General features: G+C 36.0%; 1 protein-coding gene across 2 annotated transcripts in view; it reads right to left on the bottom strand.

Moving 5' to 3' along the window:
* The window catches only part of ADK (adenosine kinase), a 497,861-nt gene that overhangs the window by 22,003 nt on the left and 454,792 nt on the right, over positions 1–21,066 (bottom strand). For both annotated transcript variants that reach the window (XM_045568944.1, XM_045568945.1), the window contains exon 10: positions 12,310–12,396. In XM_045568944.1, the coding sequence (XP_045424900.1) occupies positions 12,310–12,396 (87 nt within the window). The remainder of the gene's footprint in view (positions 1–12,309; positions 12,397–21,066) is intronic.

Genomic DNA, 21,066 nt, shown 5'->3' on the forward strand with positions numbered 1-21,066 from the left:
TCAATAGTGGTACCAGAACTCAAAACTATGTCTTTTGACCTAATGTCTTAACCACTAGGTTATAATGTCTTTCTTATAAAAAAATTTCCTAACCTAAGCTAGGTGAAATGGGTTTCTGTTCCTTCTGACCAAAGGAGTCAGATGAAATAGTGCCTTGAAGCTAAAGTATAGCTGCCAGCTAGGCGCAGTGGCTCACACCTATAATGCCAACACTTTGGGAGGCTGAGGCTGGAGGATCACCTGAGCCCAGGAGTTTGAGGTTACAGTAAGCTATGATCATGCCACTGCACTCCAGCCTAGGTGACAGAGTAAGACACCATCTCAAAAAAATAAAAAAGTAAAGTATAGCTGCCCTACCTATATCCTGCCCCCCTCCTCATGCCAACAAGCTCCCTCACATAGTTCTTATTTTCAAGAAAACTGAATACAATGAAATAAATTACTGTGTTGTGGGGAGCTTGAAATGTACATATAAAAATAAGATAATACATTGTAATCATAAATCCACATCCTTTCTTTTTCCTCTGGCTGTCTTTGAATACTTTAATATAGAAGAAAGATCTAAATATAATTTAGAGGAGGGAAAACCAATTTCCTCCTCTACCTTTTGAAAAATTAAAAGAAAGAACTCTAGAGCTGTCCTCTTCTGCAACAAAATTTTATAACCTGCTACTTCATGGCTTGAAGATTTAACTCAGGGTACTGGCTTAGAACTACATGTAGAGATAAACACATGACATAGCATACCAAAGACAAAGAAAATCCCCAACATCTTTTGCTGTCCTTTTTGACACAAAGAGTCTGTTACTCCTAGGCTTTAGAACTGGTCATCCTTGAGATATCATAATTTTTTTTTTTTTTGAGACAGAGTCTCACTCTGTTGCCTGGGCTAGAGTGCCATGGTGTCAGGCTAGCTCACAGCAACCTCAAACTCCTGGGCTCAAGCGATCCTTCTGCCTCAGCCTCCCAGAGATATCATAATTTTTATTAGGCATTTGGACAGGCTGAGGCAGTAGTACAAGAAGGCATAAGAAGTTTATTATAAAACACTAAATTATTATAGATATTGGAAGACTCACTTTAAATATAATGGTCAAACTTATTATTATTAGAGACAAGGTCTCACTCTGCTGCCCAGGCTGGAATGCAGTGGCACGATCACAGCTTACACCAACCTCAAACTCCTGGGCTCAAGTGATTCTCCTGCCTCAGCCTCTCAAGTAGCTGGGACTACGGGAATGGGCCACCATGCCTGGCTAATTTAAAAAAAAATTTTTCTTTTGTAGAGTTGGGGTGTCTTGCTATGTTTCTCAGGTTGGTCTTGAACTCCTGGCCTCTAGCAATCCTTGTGCCTCAGCCTGCAAAGTGCTGTGATGTTTTTCTGTTTTTCTAGACATTTGCAAGAGGGCAGGTAGAGTGTTTTTATAAATACCTCTCATCAAGCTCAACAGCTAATGCAATTTCTACAGAAGGTAAGCAACTCCTTGCTCGGACTCTTGTCTTTTGCATGATGTGTATCATCTCTTATTGTTAAGATGATGACTAACTTAAAGCAAGCTAGAATACTTAGAATCTTCTTTAATGAAGGCAGTTAGAAATAAGGGTAGCATTGACAGTTTTATGTGTCTAGGTCATGTTGTGCTACAAAAACATTTAAGTGTAATACAGATGCTAACTTAATATTTTTTTCTACAAAAATATGTTTTAAATTATTTTATAATTGCTTTACTACTTCCTAAAAGTTAATTTTTCAGAAAAATCATGCATTTTGTCTGCTGGTATGAGTACAGATACTGTCTTATTACATTGCTGTTGGCTCTAACTGTATTCTAGTGGTAGCCTAATTACTAGAGTGAGAAAAAGCCTGAAAAACCCTTAGACATTAAACTCATATATTTAACAAGTCACAACCTTGAAATCTTGTTCTACCTGAAAACACTGTTAAAGTGCTTGGCTATTATTACTAAGGGAAAGTTTTAATAAAAGCTAATTAAGCTACAAAACTCCCAAGTGGTTAACTGATTTTAGGGGCTAAATTTCTGGTACTTCTAATTATCCTCTGATGGCTTTACTTAGTGTTTCACAACCATGACAGATGACAATGAAAAACTGCAGTGAAATTCATCCACCCTGACACTGTGCTAAGCACCAGCTTCTTCCTCTCCAAGTAAAATCAATACTCTGTTTGAGTAAACACGTTTACAGCTTTATTAGGATGTCTTGCTTGTTCTGTAACAGCTACTTGAAGCTGTGGTAACAAATCGACTCAACTCAGTTAAACCTAGAGAGCTGGGTAAGAGGCCCATCGATAAGGTTGTTATAAAAATAAACTGCAGGAGATCAGAAAGCTGGAGCAAACAGTCTGGTAAATGTCAATATTTTCCCTTATAGAGGATGACAAAAACAGTGAGATCATGTAGAAAGTCTTTCCCCCTTCTTAAAAATGTTACTTGTTTCAATTGAATAAAGCACTTCTACTTTTTGTGGGTAGCTCTTCTGAACGAAATTTTCACTTCCTAATTCCCATGTGCATCTGGAACAGGAAGTTGATATAAATACTTGGTATTTTTCATGCCATTTCAGATTCTTTATTTTCATTTATATTTAGAGACGTATTTTGGTCTTCACTGACTTTATAAAATGACCATATCCAAGTTATCTGGAATACCTGCAGTGGCTCCGTTTTACCTTCTTTTTATTAATGAAACAAAATTTTTATCTACATTTGGGAAATCATTTTAATGCAATGTTCACTCTTGATATAATATCTGTAAGACTGATGTTGTACCTTCAAAATTAGTCTTTGCATATTTTTACATTTAATAAGGGCAAATAGTGTTGTCTTTACAGAGGCTGAACAATCTCCTGTCTAGTGGTTAGTACATAAAAAATGTCTGCTACCTATTAGGAGCAAGCCTCCACTGTGAGTATAGCTCTACCAAACAAGGACTCATATATCCTCGCTTAGATGTTCACAGGTTGCTCAAAGAACATCTGGCAGGAAATTCCCACTTCAATTTGGCTAGCTTAGACTATCCAGATGTGACAAAGTAATGGTTTCCCCCTGCTGAAAAGTACTCATATGCAAACTTTTTTCTTTTATTTTCTATGTAGTCTAGTTAGTAAAATTTCATTTTGTTTTGACTTCATACTGACTACCAATTAGTCATGAACGCAAATAAAAACTTGTGACCCATATGTTAGAAAACAGATTTTTCAAGGGAAAGGAAATCAACAAAATTAAATTTTGAAATAACTTAAAAAGCTACTGTGCCTGTCAGGATAAGGTTTGACCTACCAGGTATTTGCATAATGAAAACCAAAGTTTAAGTGGTGTCAGATGGTATAGTGGCTGACATGTACAGGAAGTCAATTCAGAGCAAAGGAGTCTTTAAAATAGCTTAGCACAACACACCCTTCCACATAAAGTGAGAAACTGAGAAACAATGTGTAATATATAGGCAAATAGTCAGTGCTACAGCCGTGAGAATAACTTTATTGTCCTATAGCTATGTGAATAACTTATTATTCCTTTTTTGTGGTGGCTGAAAATAGAAACCCATAAAGTTCAGTTAACGTGGCCTGGGACATTGCATTTGAATTAAAAACAACCCCCCCAACTTAAAAATGCCTGTAATTCAGGAACAAAGCTCCTGAAGAGGACACTAAGCAGTATGTTGTACTCATACAGATAAGGTGACCTTTCCCCCCCAATCCCTTTCAAAATACTTCTTTAAAGATCATTCTTCTTCATGGAACAAAAATGTGCAAGATTGAGTCAGAATTTGATTTTAAATGTAATGTGTGATCTTTTGATATGGTTCCCAAAATAGAAGTATAGCATATGCTTCTGTTTATTGTTAAAGTCAAACATCAAAAAACAAACAGAAAAGGAAAACAAAAAAACTCTTTCTGTGCGTTTGAGATACTTACTCTTCACCTATATATTTCCAAGAGGCCTATATAAAAGACTAGGTAACTGACAACGTTCATTTGGATTATGAACATATGTAATTACTGCATCATAAATTAAGTAATCTGGCTTCTGGTGCCATATTTGCAATTAACTTCCTTGAACAATTTTACCTTTCTTTGGGCCTTACTTTCTTCATTCATCAAATGAGGACTTTTGAATAGAGCAGGGTTTTCATACTTTTTATTATGAGCCACCAAGTAAAATGTGGATAGGGACAACTGGGGGTTCGTTTAATTTTATTTCATTCTGATTCAGTTAAGAACTCATTTGAAAAGAGTTTCACTACTGAAAATAGTTTGAAAACCTGAAAACCAGAAAATGTGATTTTAAAAAACTTTCCTTTTAGCACTAACATTCTAAGCAATATAGTTAAAAACAAAAAGACTCACTGGGACAAAGTCATAGCTGTTGGAATAAGGAGATGATAGTAAGCTTGTTTATATGAGGCTGTGCTTATGCCCTAATTCATAGGCAAGATAATGAATTTTGTTGCTATTTAACTCAATTCAAAAACCTGCATTTGATGAACTGACAATTTCTCACAGTGGGATGGTTTTAAAATTTTAAGAGCATTTGATGACAGAAATTGATTTTTAATTTGCCATTTATTTCATGGGCTAGAAATAAAACATATATCTGAATTCTATAAAATGTCAACATTAACTGGATAATTAAATAAAAACTAAATTAAGAGCCTGTGTTCATACCCCAGGTTTGAGAACTCGTATATCTGAAGTGAGAGTAGCTGTTAATTTGATAATTGTGTTGCTAATTTTTGTTCGTTTTATTTAGACCTCTGCTGATATTAAATAGCCTTACAACATCAGAGGTTTCATGATATAAATTATCATATGGTTTGGATTGTTGTGTCTAATGATTTATTTATCACAGTGAAGAGTTCTGCTAGGTGCTAAGGCTGGTTAGGCTCTGCATCAGTGCTGCCCACATGCGATTTTATTTATTCAGAAATTATATTAATTACAAAACCAATAAAGGCACATTGTAAGAAAAATTCAAACATCATTGAGATATACAGAGTAAAAAGTAATTATCTCATTCACCTACCTCCCAGTACATCAACTGTTAATTGTTTGGTGTGTTTCTTTTTATAAATATACACACAACATACACACATAAGGCCTTTTCTTTTCTTCTTTTTTTTTTTTAGACAGAGTCTTACTCTGTTGCCTGTGCTAGAGTGCCGTGGCGTCAGCCTAGCTCACAGCAACCTCAAACTCCTGGGCTCAAGCAACCCTCCTGCCTCAACCTCCCGAGTAGCTGGGACTACAGGCATACACCACCATGCCTGGCTAATTTTTCTATATGTATTTTTAGCTGTCCAGATAATTTCTTTCTATTTTTTTGGTAGAGACGGGGTCTCGCTCTTGCTCAGGCTGGTCTCAAACTCCTGAGCTCAAACAATCCGCTCGCTTCAGCCTCCCAGAGTGCTAGGATTACAGGCATGAGCCACCGTGCCCGGCTGTTTTTTTTTTTTTTTTGAGACAGGGGCTTGCTCTGATGCCCAGCTATAGTGCAGTGGCATGATAACAGCCTGAAACTCCTGAAGCTATCCTCCCACTTCAGCCTCCCAAGTAGCTGGGACTATAGGCACATGCTGTCATACCCCGCGCTTTTTGAAAAAACATTTATGTAGAGATGGGATCTTGCTATGTTGCCCAAGCTGGTCTCAAAGTTCTGGCCTCAAGTGATCCTCCTGCGTAGGCCTCTCAAAGTGCTGGGATTACAGGTGTGAGCCACTGTGTCCATTTACAAAAGGCCATTTTTAACAAAATATAACTGGCATCATGTTATATTTACTGTTCTGTGACTTTTTTATTCCCGCTTATCAGGTTACCATCCAGAAGGCTTTATATGAAGAAATGGAATAGATATTAGAGAAGCCAAAAGTCTAATAGCATTCAAGTCATCACCAATCTTTATTTTAGTGCCATAAAAAACCTAGCTAAACAATTTTTTAAAATTAACAAATAAATATGGTTGATCAGTGAATCCTAGGCTTTTGGATATCATAGTACATTAAAACTTTCCCATAAGATGTTAGGGATAAACATAGTGTTGCCAAAGTTTCATTTTGCTAGGTAAGAATATTTCTTAAAAATCCACTATTACCAATATTATTCATAAAGGATAATTTAACTTACCTAAAGTAGGAAGGGCAAAATTTAAAATTGAATGCAATTAGTTTTATGAAAACTTACTATTTTTCCCCTACATTTTTACATCGATTGACAAAAACTGTTACGTCATAAAGTGGTACCAGTCTACAGACCAGTGTATATGAAACCACTTTGGCTGTTTCTACTCATTTGGAGGGGGAGATAAGATGATATAGTATTGGAAGGGAGTATAACAAAATTGTTAGGGGCAAGAACTCTGGGGTCAAATTTTGAGTTTGATTCCTGGCTTTCAGTGTAACCTTGGGAAATTGCTTAATCTCTGAAAACTCCAAGATCAGAGCAACTGTCTAGCCGAGTGTAGGCCCAGCTGCCAACCCACAGATTTTTGGAGCTAAATAAATGGATTGTTGCTTCAGGTCCCTAAGTTTTCGAGGTGGTTAGTTACGAAGCAAAAGCTAACTGATACCTGTTGTATGAATCAGACAGATAAGACAGGTAAACTTAACCAGATTCATGTAATAGCAGCTGGGACTATTAGAGGACTCAAACTAGTTCCAACTGGCTCACTAATGTTCTAGGTCAGGAAACTTATACACATATATTTTGTCAAGTCACAATTCTAAGAAAATGAACTTCAAAAATTTTACTTATGATATTTCCTCTGGACCTCTGCCACTAAATAAAATCTTTTCGTATTAACATCATTTTCCTGGAATACATATTTCTCAATAATCTTCAAATGCAGGAAACCTAAGGTTCTCATTTGAGCTTTGGGGTCTGATAGCCTACACGGCTCAGACTGTCTCTGTCTTATCTACATCCCCAAAAGATAAAGCCCTTTGAATTCCATTATCTATTTACAATTGCTTCTAGATGGAGACCATTCAGGATATTAGATCTTGAAGGGAACATTAGTGTTTGTGAGAAATTCCAGACTTCACTCTAAAATCATCCTGTATTTCACATGAATCAAAGTGATTTCTCTTTCTTATCATGGTTAGAAAATGATAATCTTTACTAACTTTTAACTAACAAAGGCTCAAATAATCATAGATAGGGTTTGTGAAATTTGATGCTGGCCCAACTTCAGCTTAGCTAAGACTCTGGATGTGTAACACTAGTGTAGCACGTGATGAAGCAACCTATGACTACGGAAGGGTGAGACTATCTCTTCCTTTTCCTTGCACAAACTTGAACTGCTTACCTATGATGAATGTTTTATACTCCTAATGACCAAGGCAATTCCATACTTCATTTGATGGTTTTAAGGAAAATTTCTGCTTAAGAAATAAAATACAGAAGATGTCCTACAAGAGCACAAAGACAAGAAAAGGTGTGGACACGGGTGGTTCAGCAGTGGGTAGCTGTCATCTTGGTGACCATCTAGTCAATCCTCAGTAGACAGTGGGTCACATGAAGGTTTTGGTTGTGGAGGGAAGAAGTGTAAGAAGCAATATATTTAACACTCACCAAATTATTTTCTAGTCTTCTGAGTTGGAAAGCAAAGGAAGAGAGTGGTGCAGAAAAACAAAATCACAAGAATTCTGCATCTCTTCTATGCACAGCACAATGAAGCAGCAACTAAGAGGAATGGGGGAAGAAGCTACAAATGTTTGGAAGCAAACAAAAAAGATGAGGACAGAAAATATGAAGATAATTAGAGAATCTCTATGGCTCTCAGAAGTATAGACAGGTGCTTGCTACATGAAGAGGAAGTGGCATCCTTGTTCTGGACACATTTTTTTTGTAACCAAAATTCTTTTCTAAACATGAATTAGAGAGTGAAATTAATGCTCTTTTTTTATTAGATGGGAAATAGGAGAATTATTTACATTGTGATTGCTAAGTGGCTTGAATCATTTGCATATCATAGGTAATCCTTTTTGGAATAATACATTTTCCCTGCTAAAGCTGTCATAAGAATATTTAAAATAAAATGTGTTCAGAGGCAGCATAGTTATCTTACTATCATTCAAAATAAAATGTTACAAACTATCTATAGTTCTTAACCACACTTAATGAAGGTTTTTTTATCCTAAAAATGTTGGTCCTGGGTGAGGTCTCTAGTCTTTTATTTGGGAGTTGTATATATGTGCCTGAACATAATCTGTCAAAGGTGTTCTTACTCTTAGTCTAAAGATGATTTGTAGGTCTAGTCCATATTCCTACAGCTGCCATAAAACATACGACTAAATCATATTAGATTAACACAGGCTAGTATTGACAACCCAGCGGGAACATATTGATTAGGTCTCCTTTCATGTTATTTGTTATGATTTTTCTTCTCAGTTTCATTTACTGGGAAGACACAGGGGAAGAGATTTCACCAGGAACAATGACAGTGCCTGTCACAAAAATGTTCTCAATGTTTCCATTTGTCACTATGGCAGTGACAAAGAGGATTTCAAATGAAAAGGCAGACCTGCTGTGACAAAGCACAGCAGGACAACAGGAAGAAATTTTCTCCTGACCTGGGAAATTAGGAAATCATACTTAGAGATTATAGAATTGTCTCCATTTCCAAGGGTACAATCCTAACACTTGGGCTTTTGAGGAAAAATGTGAAAAGATTAGTTCCATCAGAGCTGGCCAGCGACAAACAAAGAGCAAATGTTACAAAGTGCTTAAGACTTCCAAATAGAACAAGGAGGTATGCTTGTAGAGGCTAGAGGGATTTGTCACTGTCACTAAATCCTTGAGACGGAACTATGAATTTAATTTATGTACATTTGGGGTACTCATTTTAAAATTACACATGAAAATCCATGAGGTAGTCCTGTCTGTATCTTTTAACTGGCTAAAAGGAACACGTGGCACTCTGGTACTGGGATAGGTAATTAAGCACATGGCAGCTGGAGCGATGCTTTATCCAAAAACTTGAAATTTATGGAAAGAAAATTATTGTCCTTCAGAGAGTTAAATTACTACAAAGTAGACTGGAATATATAGATATGCAAAGTCAGAAAAGACAGAAATACTCTTAGGGTAGCAAAATTTGAAAGTAACAAGATGAATATCTTAACTACCCAAATATAGAATATGTCAATCAGAAAGGAGATATGTTAATTGGGCAATGAAGCAAAGAAAAAGAAACCACACAGTAAATGTAAAAGTTGCCACAGCTTCTCCGGAGATTCATGTCCAAGGTAGAGGGAGTCTTCAACAGCTGGAGTTATTTTTATTCCCAGTAAAAAGGCTCTCACCAGCGTGGAGAGGGGAGCAGGGGGTTTTAACCAATGGATTTTTAGTATTACTAGACCATCTCTATTGTAAGATGCATGCATCAGGTAGCTTAGCCTGGTGCTATTAAACAGTTGATTCACATTACTTCCCTTATTTAGAGTCCATGCTAAGCAAGCAGTTTATGATCTGGCTTTCTGTATCTCTGTAGTGCAATCAATTTTACTGCTTAGCAAAAAGCTCTTGGTTCAAATTCACCAGGGACCATAGTTCTTCGATTCTCTTCCCTTTCAGTTTCCTTCTTTTCTGCAACAATCTTACCTTACAGTCCTCAGAACCCTATCATATAACAAAAGCCCCTCTTCATTAAATGAAGTCATCTATTCGGATAATAGGAAGATTCTCTTTGGTGAAACCAGCTTTTGTCAGGAAAGCTGGTCTGCGGTACTCAGTTCTAATGATGATATTTCCCTAAATGTTTAGAGAAGCAATAAAGTGCAGTAAGAGCACTGACTCTGGAGCCAGACTGCCTGCGTTTGAATCCTGGCTCTGCCACCCTGTAGCTATGAGACTATGGGCATGTTACCTAACCTATCTTTACCCCTGTTTTCTCATCAGTAATTATATTGTAGCTTGACTCACATTGACAGAATGTGCTGAATATGCCAGCATAAGTATTCCATTGATAAACTGACATGGGTGTTCATCTCATTGCATGACCCAGTGTTTCGGGATCTGATTACCCCTAGTAACTGAGTAGGTTTAAAGTGAGAAAAATGGCTATCTAACTGAAGAATTACCAGCGAAGTCCTTCCTGGTTTCTGCCTGCCTTCTCCTTTCTCTACTCTGACTTCAACAGTATGTAGTGAAATCCAGTGTTTGGAGTCAGATATGCCAGAAATGAATAAAGTGAGGAAGTTGCCAATGCTTACACAAGGGGTTGGCAACCTATAGCCTGTGGGCCAAATCTAGCCTGTGGTCTATTTTTGCTCAGCTGGAAAGCTAAGAAAGATTTCACATTTTCAAAGTCTTATAAAAAATACAAAGCAAGCAAGCAAACAAAACAAGAAGACTATGCAATACAGCATGTGGCTTGAAAAGTCTAAAATGTTCACTCTCTGACCCTTGACAAACAAAAGGTTGTGAACCCCTGTTCCACACTCTATTTCTTTTTTACTTACTTAACTGTACCATAACAGTAAATATAATGAGGTTAGGCAAGTGGAGTGGGATAAAAAGAGGTTGAAAATCCTCTAACAAAAATCACAATGCTTTGATGAAGTAGTTTATCACTCTGGCCACAATACAAATGGTAGTCTCCTAAGAATGGCCTCTCCCTGCAAAAGTCTGTATGTTCTTATCTTGTACTGGTAGCATTACAGGTAGGTGTCTATAAGAGAATCTATTGTTGCAGGGCCAGGAAGCCCAGGACCCCAGGGCCAGATGTAGTAATTACGCATATCTATGATGGCCTCATTTGGTATTTTACTGAATGTTAAAGAAATAGAATATTTATTGCTTAAAGATTTTAAAAACTTAATGCACATATGGAGTACAAGTTTAAACGTTTCTAGACTAAGATTCCTGGTTTAACCAATTTCTAAGAAATTACTAGTGTTTCCTTAATGTATTATAGAATATGGCTTAATTCAGAATAAAACATTTTTAGCTTGCATAGTATAGCTCTGAAGAGTATGGAATAGGAAAATTAGCCACAAAGTGCTCTAATGTTACCAATAATGAAGCCTTTCAGAGCAAGGAAATAAAAAATGCAAGCACATTGGTAAAGTAGAATGTTATCTGTGGTATGTGCTCTTTCCAAAGAATATAGGGCATGGGGCATCTACACAGTTCATTTAAGACAGGGCATGAATAGTTCCAGAGAAAGAAAAATGAAAAATTCATGTTAGTAAAAAGACCATTAAAATAAATTTTTTTTTTTGAAGACAGGGTCTTGCTTTGTTGCCCAGGCTGGAGTGTAGTGGCGTCATCATAGCTCACTGCAACCTCAAACTCCTGGGCTCAAACGATCCTCCTGCCTCAGCCTCCCTAGTAGCTGGGACTACAAATGTGCACCACCATGCCCAGCTAATTTTTCTATTTTTTTGTAGAAATGAGGTCTTGTCCTTGCTTGGGCTGGTCTTGAACTCCTGACCGCAATTTTTTAAAAAACAATATTAAGTTAAAACCATCACACAAACTTAAATAAGTTCCCCACGATTCAAATTATCCTCCAGGGAAAGGGGACAATGGCCAGCTCTATACCTTGTCTTGCTTCGTGCTATAAGAAAGAAACAGAGATCAGGAATCTCCCTTTGGGCTATCTTTCAGGAATCTAAAGCTTTCTAGGGACCATAACCTAGCTTAATTAACTACACTTAGAAGAAATTTGGATTTTTCAAAAGAACTTCTGAATTAGATTTTAGATCAATCTAAGTCATCAAGCCAAAAATCTTCTAATTGTCTTGATCTTATTTTTGAGTAAGCATTCCCAAAATGATTAGCCCTTATAAAATTTGCCAGTTCTTACTGAGCCTAAATCAGGCAAAAATTAACCCTTCTTAGTATAATAAACACCCACCATTGCGTTAGAAGCAGATGTTTTAACCAAAGGATATCATCCAAAGACATCGTCCTTAGTTATTAGCATGCTGTTTAATATTCACTACAACTTGTTTCTATGAACAAAAATGTGCTAACATTTAAGCCTGAAGGGCTATGAATACTATATACTGTGCTTGATGCAGCTTGTTTATGCAATTTTCTGACAGATACAATTAATCTTGTGAAAATGACTAGGGTACAGCATAATAGCAAATTATCTTTGCCAAACACATATTTTTCCTGCAGTAAAATCCCCTTATAATACTTACAATGATAGCATATGGAAAGAACATTACAAGTTATTTAAAAGAAGAAATTAAAAGTTATTAAATTAATAAATCTTGATTATGTGGTAGAACAAGGGTTAAAACATTTAACTTATAAGTAAGAATGAAATAAATTAGTCTGTACCTCCAACAAATGCATCTCCAGCTCCATTGGTGTCAATAATTTCTTTCTGGTCTTGATCCAAGACAGCGAAAGCAGTGACTTCAGTATCTGCAATTACAACCGAAGAAAGGCAGACTGACTTCTCTTTATGACACTCAATACAAAATCAACCAGCAAAGCTTGAAGTTCCTTCATCACTCATCATTCAAAGAGAGAGAGACAGGACATGAGCTCCATATTCTGTACGTGAGCACTTGGGAACTGAGGTGCAAAGTCATCTGCAAGTAACACTTTTTTGTAATTTTCAGCATATAGATGCTGCTGTATATGTCTTGTGAGAGTTATACATACCTAGGTAGTTCACATTTTTTTTGGAATGACTGTAAACGGTGGCAATACCTTTTTGGATAGTACAAAGGACTGAACAGAAACTATGAGCTACAGGAAGTGTTTGTATGGATTGGATCATGAGTCTCTAATAAAGCTTTAAGCCTGACTGCATTCCTGGTGGTGGAATTTTGGACACAGTTAAAGAGCTGTAAGTTTAAAAATATATATATATATATATATGTAAAATATATATAAAAATGAATCTTGGGTGTTTCTCTATAGAAAATCACAAGGGCACAATAAAAACATTACTACTCTTCTGTTACAATAGTTCATGCCGATGTCAACAATTATTGATTTTAGTTGGCTGATAGCAAATAACCTAATCTAGTTATGTTTTGCAAAGGAGTCACTATCTATCAACAAGCAAAAGGGAAAGATAGCACTAAATGCATGGGCAGAACAGAAGGGACAGTGCAGCCAGCTCTAGGACAGTGCTCCAGATGTCCTAGAGCAGTCTGGACTAGGGCTAGGTTGTTTTGACTATAGAGTAACCTAATTTAATACTTTAAATGTGGCAGGCCGGGCGCGGTGGCTCACGCCTGTAATCCTAGCTCTGGGAGGCCGAGGCAGGTGGATTGCTCGAGGTCAGGAGTTCGAGACCAGCCTGAGCAAGAGTGAGACCCCGTCTCTACTAAAAATAGAAAGAAATTATCTGGCCAACTAAAAATATATATACAAAAAAAAATTAGCCGGGCATGGTGGCTCATGCCTGTAGTCCCAGCTACTCGGGAGGCTGAGACAGTAGGATCGCTTAAGCCCAGGAGTCTGAGGTTGCTGTGAGCTAGGCTGATGCCACGGCACTCACTCTAGCCCGGGCAACAAAGTGAGACTCTGTCTCAAAAAAAAAAAAAAAAAAAAAAATGTGGCATATAACAGTGGAATGGAGTTAATTGTGATAAACTGTGGCTTAGAGGACATCTGCAAATGATTGGATAGAGTTTCTTATTGGGGGCTGGAACTTCTGAAATCACAAATTTGCATCCATATGGGGAGAGATGTGGCTAAAGATTTGTAAACTTCAGTTTCACTGAAGATCAAGATCAAGAGGTAAAAGGAGATCTTGAGAACCTTAAGAATCTTAAAAAGCATATTCTGCCTGCTTTTTGCTACCTGCGATTAATGGATACTTTCAACAAGAGATAAACATAGATATGTTAATGAAAAAAGATATTGACATTGAAGAAGAGGACTCATTTACTTAGTGATTGCTTTTGACTATAGATGCTAAAAACTTCCATACCAGAAGCATCTATTTAAACTCTTTAAGTAACTAAACATTTTGTAACATTTTTACATTTTGTAAAATTTTTACATTTTGTAACACTAGGGACTACATAGCAGTTAACAAGATTTTGATTAATTGCAAGTTATGGCATAAATATCCAAGACTAAATTTTCTAGGGAGTATGTAATACATACTGTTACACAGGCCAAGAAAAAAAAAGAAAAAAGACGTAAGCAGATTTTATTAGAAATAATTCGGAAAGGGCTATAGTCTGATTTAGGAAAAGGTCTGTACCATAAATACTTATAAAGAAATCTGGTTTTATTACTTCCAAGTACAAACCATACTATAAAGGGAACTAACAACCATAAACTATCATATATAAGAACAAACAGGCCCTAAATAAGTAAAATCAGCTAAGTTAATGACACCATTACTCTTTATAATAGGTTACATTATATAATAATATAACATGTCTATAAAACATTTTAGATAATATAAGAATTAATTACTAGATTTACAGATTTGAAAATAATTATGTATAAATTATAAGTCACAATTACATATAATTCCCTGAGTTGTTTGAAACAGTTATTCATTTTTGATTGCATAATCTTTATAAAACCTAATTCACAATGGAAGAGATTATTTTGAGCTTTGTTCTTAAGAATCATGATTTCTTGGTCTAAATTGCTGAACATTCTAAATAAATGCAGTTTTACTAAACTTTTTTTTCTGGATGTATGTGTAGATCATTGAGATACTTTATTCTTAGATGTTATCTGAAGTTCAATTTCCTGATATGTAAAGCAGAATTGTTTTCCACCTTTTATACTCACTAGACAAATAAGCATATAAAAAGATCATGGATGCAAAAGATGTCACAAATTCAGTACAGATACAGCTCAGTTTTCATTATTTTCTATATCTAGAGCACTATGAGAACTCCTTTCAAAATAATGACCCTGAAAATCTGCAAGATCCTGAAATATGTTCTCAGTCATGGAAGAAGGATTTAAAAATGTTCAATACTATTTATAATCAATTACATTTTTGGTATGTTCTGTTTTTTTTTTTTTTTTTGAAATGTGATGATCTAAGCTGGTTTACAGAACTATTAAAAAAAAATCACACAACTAACTAAACTAACTAAATAGCATTCACCAGCATGACCTATCCCATAGCCATTCTAGGCAATTTACTATATGAACATATGAAGTACATTCACTAAATCTGAAATTACGCTTATAGGCATGGACATTTTCAGCCAATGAAGCCCAAGACACTCACTCACATGACTCTCACGGGAACCAATTTTCTTAGGCATGAAATGGGCCTGGAGTAGCTGTGGCAACAAGTAGCAAAAACTAGCTTTCTGCCCTAATTGTAGAAAATGGCACTATTAGTTTTGATCAAGTACTTCTACTTAGCTTAAGATCAGTCATAGCAATTATTTCTCAATTCTTTGCAAACTCTTCATAAAGTGAGAAGGAAAAGAATTGGGAATAATTATTATTCCTATTTCTCAGATTTCTACAAAACCACACTAAATTATGAGCTTCCCTAAGCAGACAGGAAACAAGCACTAACAATTCAGTTGATACCAGATTTTGTTTGTGTCATTTATTAGTTAAGACCCTCAGGTAACCGTCATTCAAAACAATGAAATTTAGCTTACTCAGAATACAAAATAATCAGTCTTATACATTCTCCAGACAGTCTATATAAACAAATAATTTACTCTTCACTTTACTATGAGGACAAGCTTCACTACCTAATCACTTAAGAGGCCAGTCTAGCTAAAATGAAAACATCTTCATGCATCTATTATATAACGCCAAGTCAATAATAGTAGAGATGGTTAAGTTTGTACTAATACAGTATCTAACTGAAAAATAATAAAAATTCAGTCACTCAGTGCTAAACAATTAAATTAAATGTTTCTGTACCTTCACCTCCACTAAATTAATTATATATTTTAACATTATATCCATATAACCTCATGATTATTATAATATCCTTAGAAAATTTGGTTCAAGGTATTTTGTTACTGTTTTGTTGATGTCCTCCTAAATTGTAGAGAAGATATACTGGAAAAGATCCATAGCAGGTTGAAAGGCAGGTAGATAGGTATTTTTTAATCTCAAGGTAGACTGTAGGCACCACCTCTGCCACTGCTACTGATCCACCATCAACAGGCATGGAAGAGACAGAAAAGTGATAGCAAAACCTTCACCAGAAAGTGAAAAGTATGACTAGGAAAAATAAGAACACTTAAGATTCCTATAAGAGGCTCCCGTATCTTGACCATTCCTTATAATGAGGTAATTTCCAGGGTATTAATGTTTTCATTTATTTGTTTTTTTAACCTTTTATTTGGAAATAATTTTAAACTAACAGAAAAGTTCCAAGAAAAATACAGATAACTCTCATATAACATCTATCCAGATTCAACAGTTTTTAAAATTTTGCCACATTTGTTTTATCTTTCCTCCTATATATGTATCGTATTATTTATTCTTTTAAACCTTTTGAGCATAGGTTACATAAATTATGCCCTTTATCTCTTATTACTTCAGTGTGCATTTTTTAAGAACAAGGATATTATGTGAAGTAACCAGGGTATAGTTGATAAATTTAGAAAAAAATTTTAATTTTATCTGATCTATAGTCCATATTCCAATTTTGTTAATTATCCTAATGTCTTTTACAGCAATTTTTTTTCATCCAGTACAGGATTCAGTCACATATTGCAAAAATCACATACTGCTTTTAGTTGTGCTTGTTTTTAACTCTTTGAATAGGTAACGTATTCATATGTTTCAAAAATATAAAAAATATGAAAGGTATGCTATAAAATCTCCCTCTTCCCCCTCTTCCATTTAGCTAGTTTCCATTCCTTCTACTTTCCAATGTGGTTATCACTTTTATTGCTTCCAGAATTTCTCTATGCATATACAAGCAAAACACATTCTTATTCCCCCCCACCTTTCCCGCCCCCCCTAAAAAAGGTATACTATTCAGGCTGTTCTGGCCATGTTGTTTTCACTTGGAGATCTTTCTATATTGGTAAACAGAGAATATTCTCATTATTTTTTTATCGCTGCATAATAGTCCATTGTATGGATATACTATAATTTATTTAACCAGTCCTTTTCTGATGGACTTTTAGGTTATTTTCATTCTTCTATTATCATAAACAATGTTGTGAAGCATTAATACTTTTATTTTAAACAGACCTAAATTTAATTACTTTGCTTAATAGCCAAGTCAGTAATATCATTCCTACTTTATATAGGGAACTGATACAAGGAAACTAAGTTGTTAAGCTAATAGCATGAAATATGCTTATGTCAAAGAATAGGAAAAAAAAAGACAATCCAGGAAATGCTTTTCTTTTCATTAGGACACACATAACAGGATATGAGCAAAGACACCCTGCTCAGACTGCCCTAATAAACAGGGTAATGAAACAGATGACAAACTCTGCTAATAATAGAGATTTATAGAACAATCCTAATTAACAAGGACTTTTGGGGAATGAAGAGCTCTGAGTTAATTTAATTTTCTAGTTAACTAAAGAAAAAGCAGAAAGTCTTTTTAGTTGGAAATCTTTCTAAATGTATTAATATAATATAATAATATACCATGACATCTCTGCTTTAATTAGTTTAGTTTATTGAACTGAATGAAATTTTTCTTTGATAATAGAGAATCCTACGGCACATCTTAATGTCATTATTCTGAACATCAATTCTTATTGTAGTTCCAAAAGGTATTTAATAAGTGCTTTCATGAAAAGCAGGATAAATGAAATGGTGGGAAGTATACTAGATTAGGAGTAAAAAATCCCATGGTTTTAGTCTGGTTTTGGCTCAGCTATTTTATTTAACGAATATGTATTAAGAGCCTATCATGTGTCAGGTACTCTATCAGCAACTGGGAATACAGATGTGAACTGGACAAATAAAAACTGTTTTTATGGGGCCTCCATTCTAGTGGGGATAGACAATGCACAAGTAACAAATGAACAAGGTAAGTTGAGATATTAATAGAAGCCACAGAGAAAATAAAACAGGATAATGTGATGAAGTGTGACAGAGGGGGAGAGTGTTACTTCCTTACTGAGGAGGTGATATTTGAGTTGAGACTTCAAGGGCAAGAAGATCCATCCATGGGGGTAGAAAATTCAAGTGTAGAGGTCCTGGGCTGGCAGCAAGCTTGGTGAACTAAGCCTATTTAAGGTAGAGATGGCCACTGTAACTACAGTATGGTGAATGTGGGGGCGGTTTATAGGATTTCATTCTACATAAAATGGAAAACCATTGGAAGGTTTTAAACAGGGGAGTGACACAATCCTATCTTTGATTTAAAAAGATTATTCTGTCAGCCTTATAGAGAATGGACTGGAATGGAGCAGGTTGGGAGCAGGATCAATGATGGTACTTATCAAGAAACCTTAGGCAAGTCACCATGTAACTTAAACTCGGTTTTTGGGCTGGGTGCGGTGGCTCATGCCTGTAATCCTAGCACTCTGGGAGGCCAAGGTGGGCGGATCGTTTGAGCTCAGGAGTTTGAGACCAGCCTGAGCAAGAGCGAGACCCTGTCTCTACCAAAAAAAAAAAAAATAGAAATAAATTAGCTGGACAACTAAAAATATATAGAAAAAATTAGTCGGGCATGGTGGCGCAGGCCTGTAGTCCCAGCTACTCGGGAGGCTGAGGCAGGAGGATCACTTGAGCCCAGCAGTTTGAGGTTGCTGTGAGCTAGGCTGACGCCACAGCACTCTAGCCCGCCCGGGCAACAGAGTGAGACTCTGTCTCAAAACAAACAAACAAACAAAAACCTCGGTTTTTATTACTTAAAAAATGAAGATAATACTTGCTGCACCTATTTTCTGTGACTACTATGTGGATTAAGTAATAACAACATTGTGAAAACACCCTGTCAAATATAAAGCCCTATATAATTTTATAAGGTATTCTTAGAAGCTTATTTTCTTTAATCAGACAATAAGTATTTGTTGAACAATAGCTATGAGTTCTTCATACTGTTAGATCCTTTGGGGGAGATACAGGAGAAATATTAAGACAGGATCTGTCTCCTCAAGTAGTTTAGAATCTAGATGGAAAGAGAAATCTAGCATATGTGAAAGAATTTATAAAGTATCATACGATGTAATACCCATTATAGCCGCAACAGGAGTTCAAGAAAGGGAAGAAACAATATGAGTTTAATTAACTGGAGATGGTTTCATGGAGAAGATTGAACTTAAGCTAGGTCTTAAAGATGCGGATAGTAAAGAAGAGAGGAAAAGAAAGGTGTGTATGTTCCAGGAGAACTAGAGAGAGAAGAAAGTTTATGTCCCAGGTAAGGCAAAAAATAAAGCAAGATGGGTGGGGTCTAGCCATTTCTAGGGAGACTTTGAAAGCTATCAAAAATCTGGATTTGATGCATCAGGCAAAGGAATGCAACTGTAGTTTTTTAAGTGAAAAAGTACGGCATCTAGTACTTTAAATACTATATTTATAAAGCACTTACATATTATATTTAGGCATTTATATATTACACAAGAATAGTCATGTAATTCATTCTCACTGCAATCCCATGAATTAGGTATTATTGACCTAATTTTGTAAACAAAGACATTGAGGCTCAGAGTTTGCCAACTGCCTAGGGTCCTATGGCAAAGGCAGGACTTCGGGGCAAAACAAATGGGAGGTAAGTGGTAAAATATGATTCCAAAGTTGCCATTCAAGCAATGGTGCCACCAGTTTTCTGAAAAAAGATGGTCATGGACAAAACAGATTTTGATTAAACAGCATACAGCAGTTAACTGACATTTAAATTCCCTTAAGCCTGGTACTGACTAAATTTGACAAAATTAAATTGACAAATACACTCCATAGAGAACAGAAGCAGTGTAACATTGTGGTTATAAGTATGAGCCAGACTGCCTGGGTTCATATTCCAACTTTGCCATTTACTATCTGGTAACCAAGTTAAACCTTCTATGCCTCAATTTTCTCATACAATAATAACAATTACAAAGTTATTGTGAGCAGTAAATTAGTTAATACATGTAAAGCATGTGGAACAGCAGTCCCCAACCTTTTTGGCACCAGGGACCAGTTTCACGGAAGACAATTTTTCCACACACTGGGGTAGGGGGGATGGTTTCGGGATGATTCAAGCACATTACATTTATTGTGCACTTTATTCCTATTATTATTACATTGTAATATATAATGAAATAAGTATACAATTCACCATAATGCAGAATCAGTGGGAGCCCTGAGCTTGTTTTCCTGTAACTAGATGGTCCCATCTGGGGCTGATGGGAGACAGTGACTGATCTGAAAAGAGGCAGAGCTCAAGTGGTGATGTGAGCAATGGGGAGTGGCTGTAAATACACATGAAGCTTCACTGGCTCACCTGCTGCTCACCACCTACTCTATGGCCCAGTTCCTAACAGGCCATAGACCGGTACCAGTCCACAGCCTGGGGGTTGGGGACCGCAGAGTCTTAGAGTAAAAGTTGGTACAAAGTAAGCACTCTAAGTGTTTTTTTTGATTAAATGGACAAGAATATTATTAATCTTAAAATGAGACTTTTGGGTATAGGGGATTTAGGTCTCATTTAAAATTGCTGCTTCTGAAGGCATGGTTTTAACTTTGTGGACTATTTGACTTGATATCATTGTTTGTGGTAAAGTCTCTTAGTTTGTTCATATTTTCTTCTAATGTTCTACGAAAGTTTCAAGTTAATTCCAGTTGAAGTCTTCAGTGCTGAACGTAGACAAATAAGAGAATAAATGAATGGTTGCTCTGCTTACGAAAATAGTTTTTCATAGAAAAGTGACCAAGAAAATGATAGAATTACTGCTCTAAAACGCCTTTGTTTAGTGTGTCTGGGTGAGTGAATATTTTTTGTCTGTAAGCAGTTTCTGATATCTTTAATAAAGCATATGACTTTAATCTTACTGTAAAGCAGTTCATTTCAACCTGTTCTCTCTCTGCTTCTTTATGTGAATCTGCTCCATTCTCTTATCTATGAGAACTGGTTTCCTCTACTGGTTTAGCTCACAGGTCACTGGTCATCTATGGGTTGTCTAACTTTGTGAGGTTCAATCAGCTGTGCACAGGGAAGGAACTAGGGCT

Source organism: Lemur catta, chromosome 14, assembly GCF_020740605.2.
Source record: "Lemur catta isolate mLemCat1 chromosome 14, mLemCat1.pri, whole genome shotgun sequence".
Lineage (NCBI taxonomy): Eukaryota > Metazoa > Chordata > Mammalia > Primates > Lemuridae > Lemur > Lemur catta.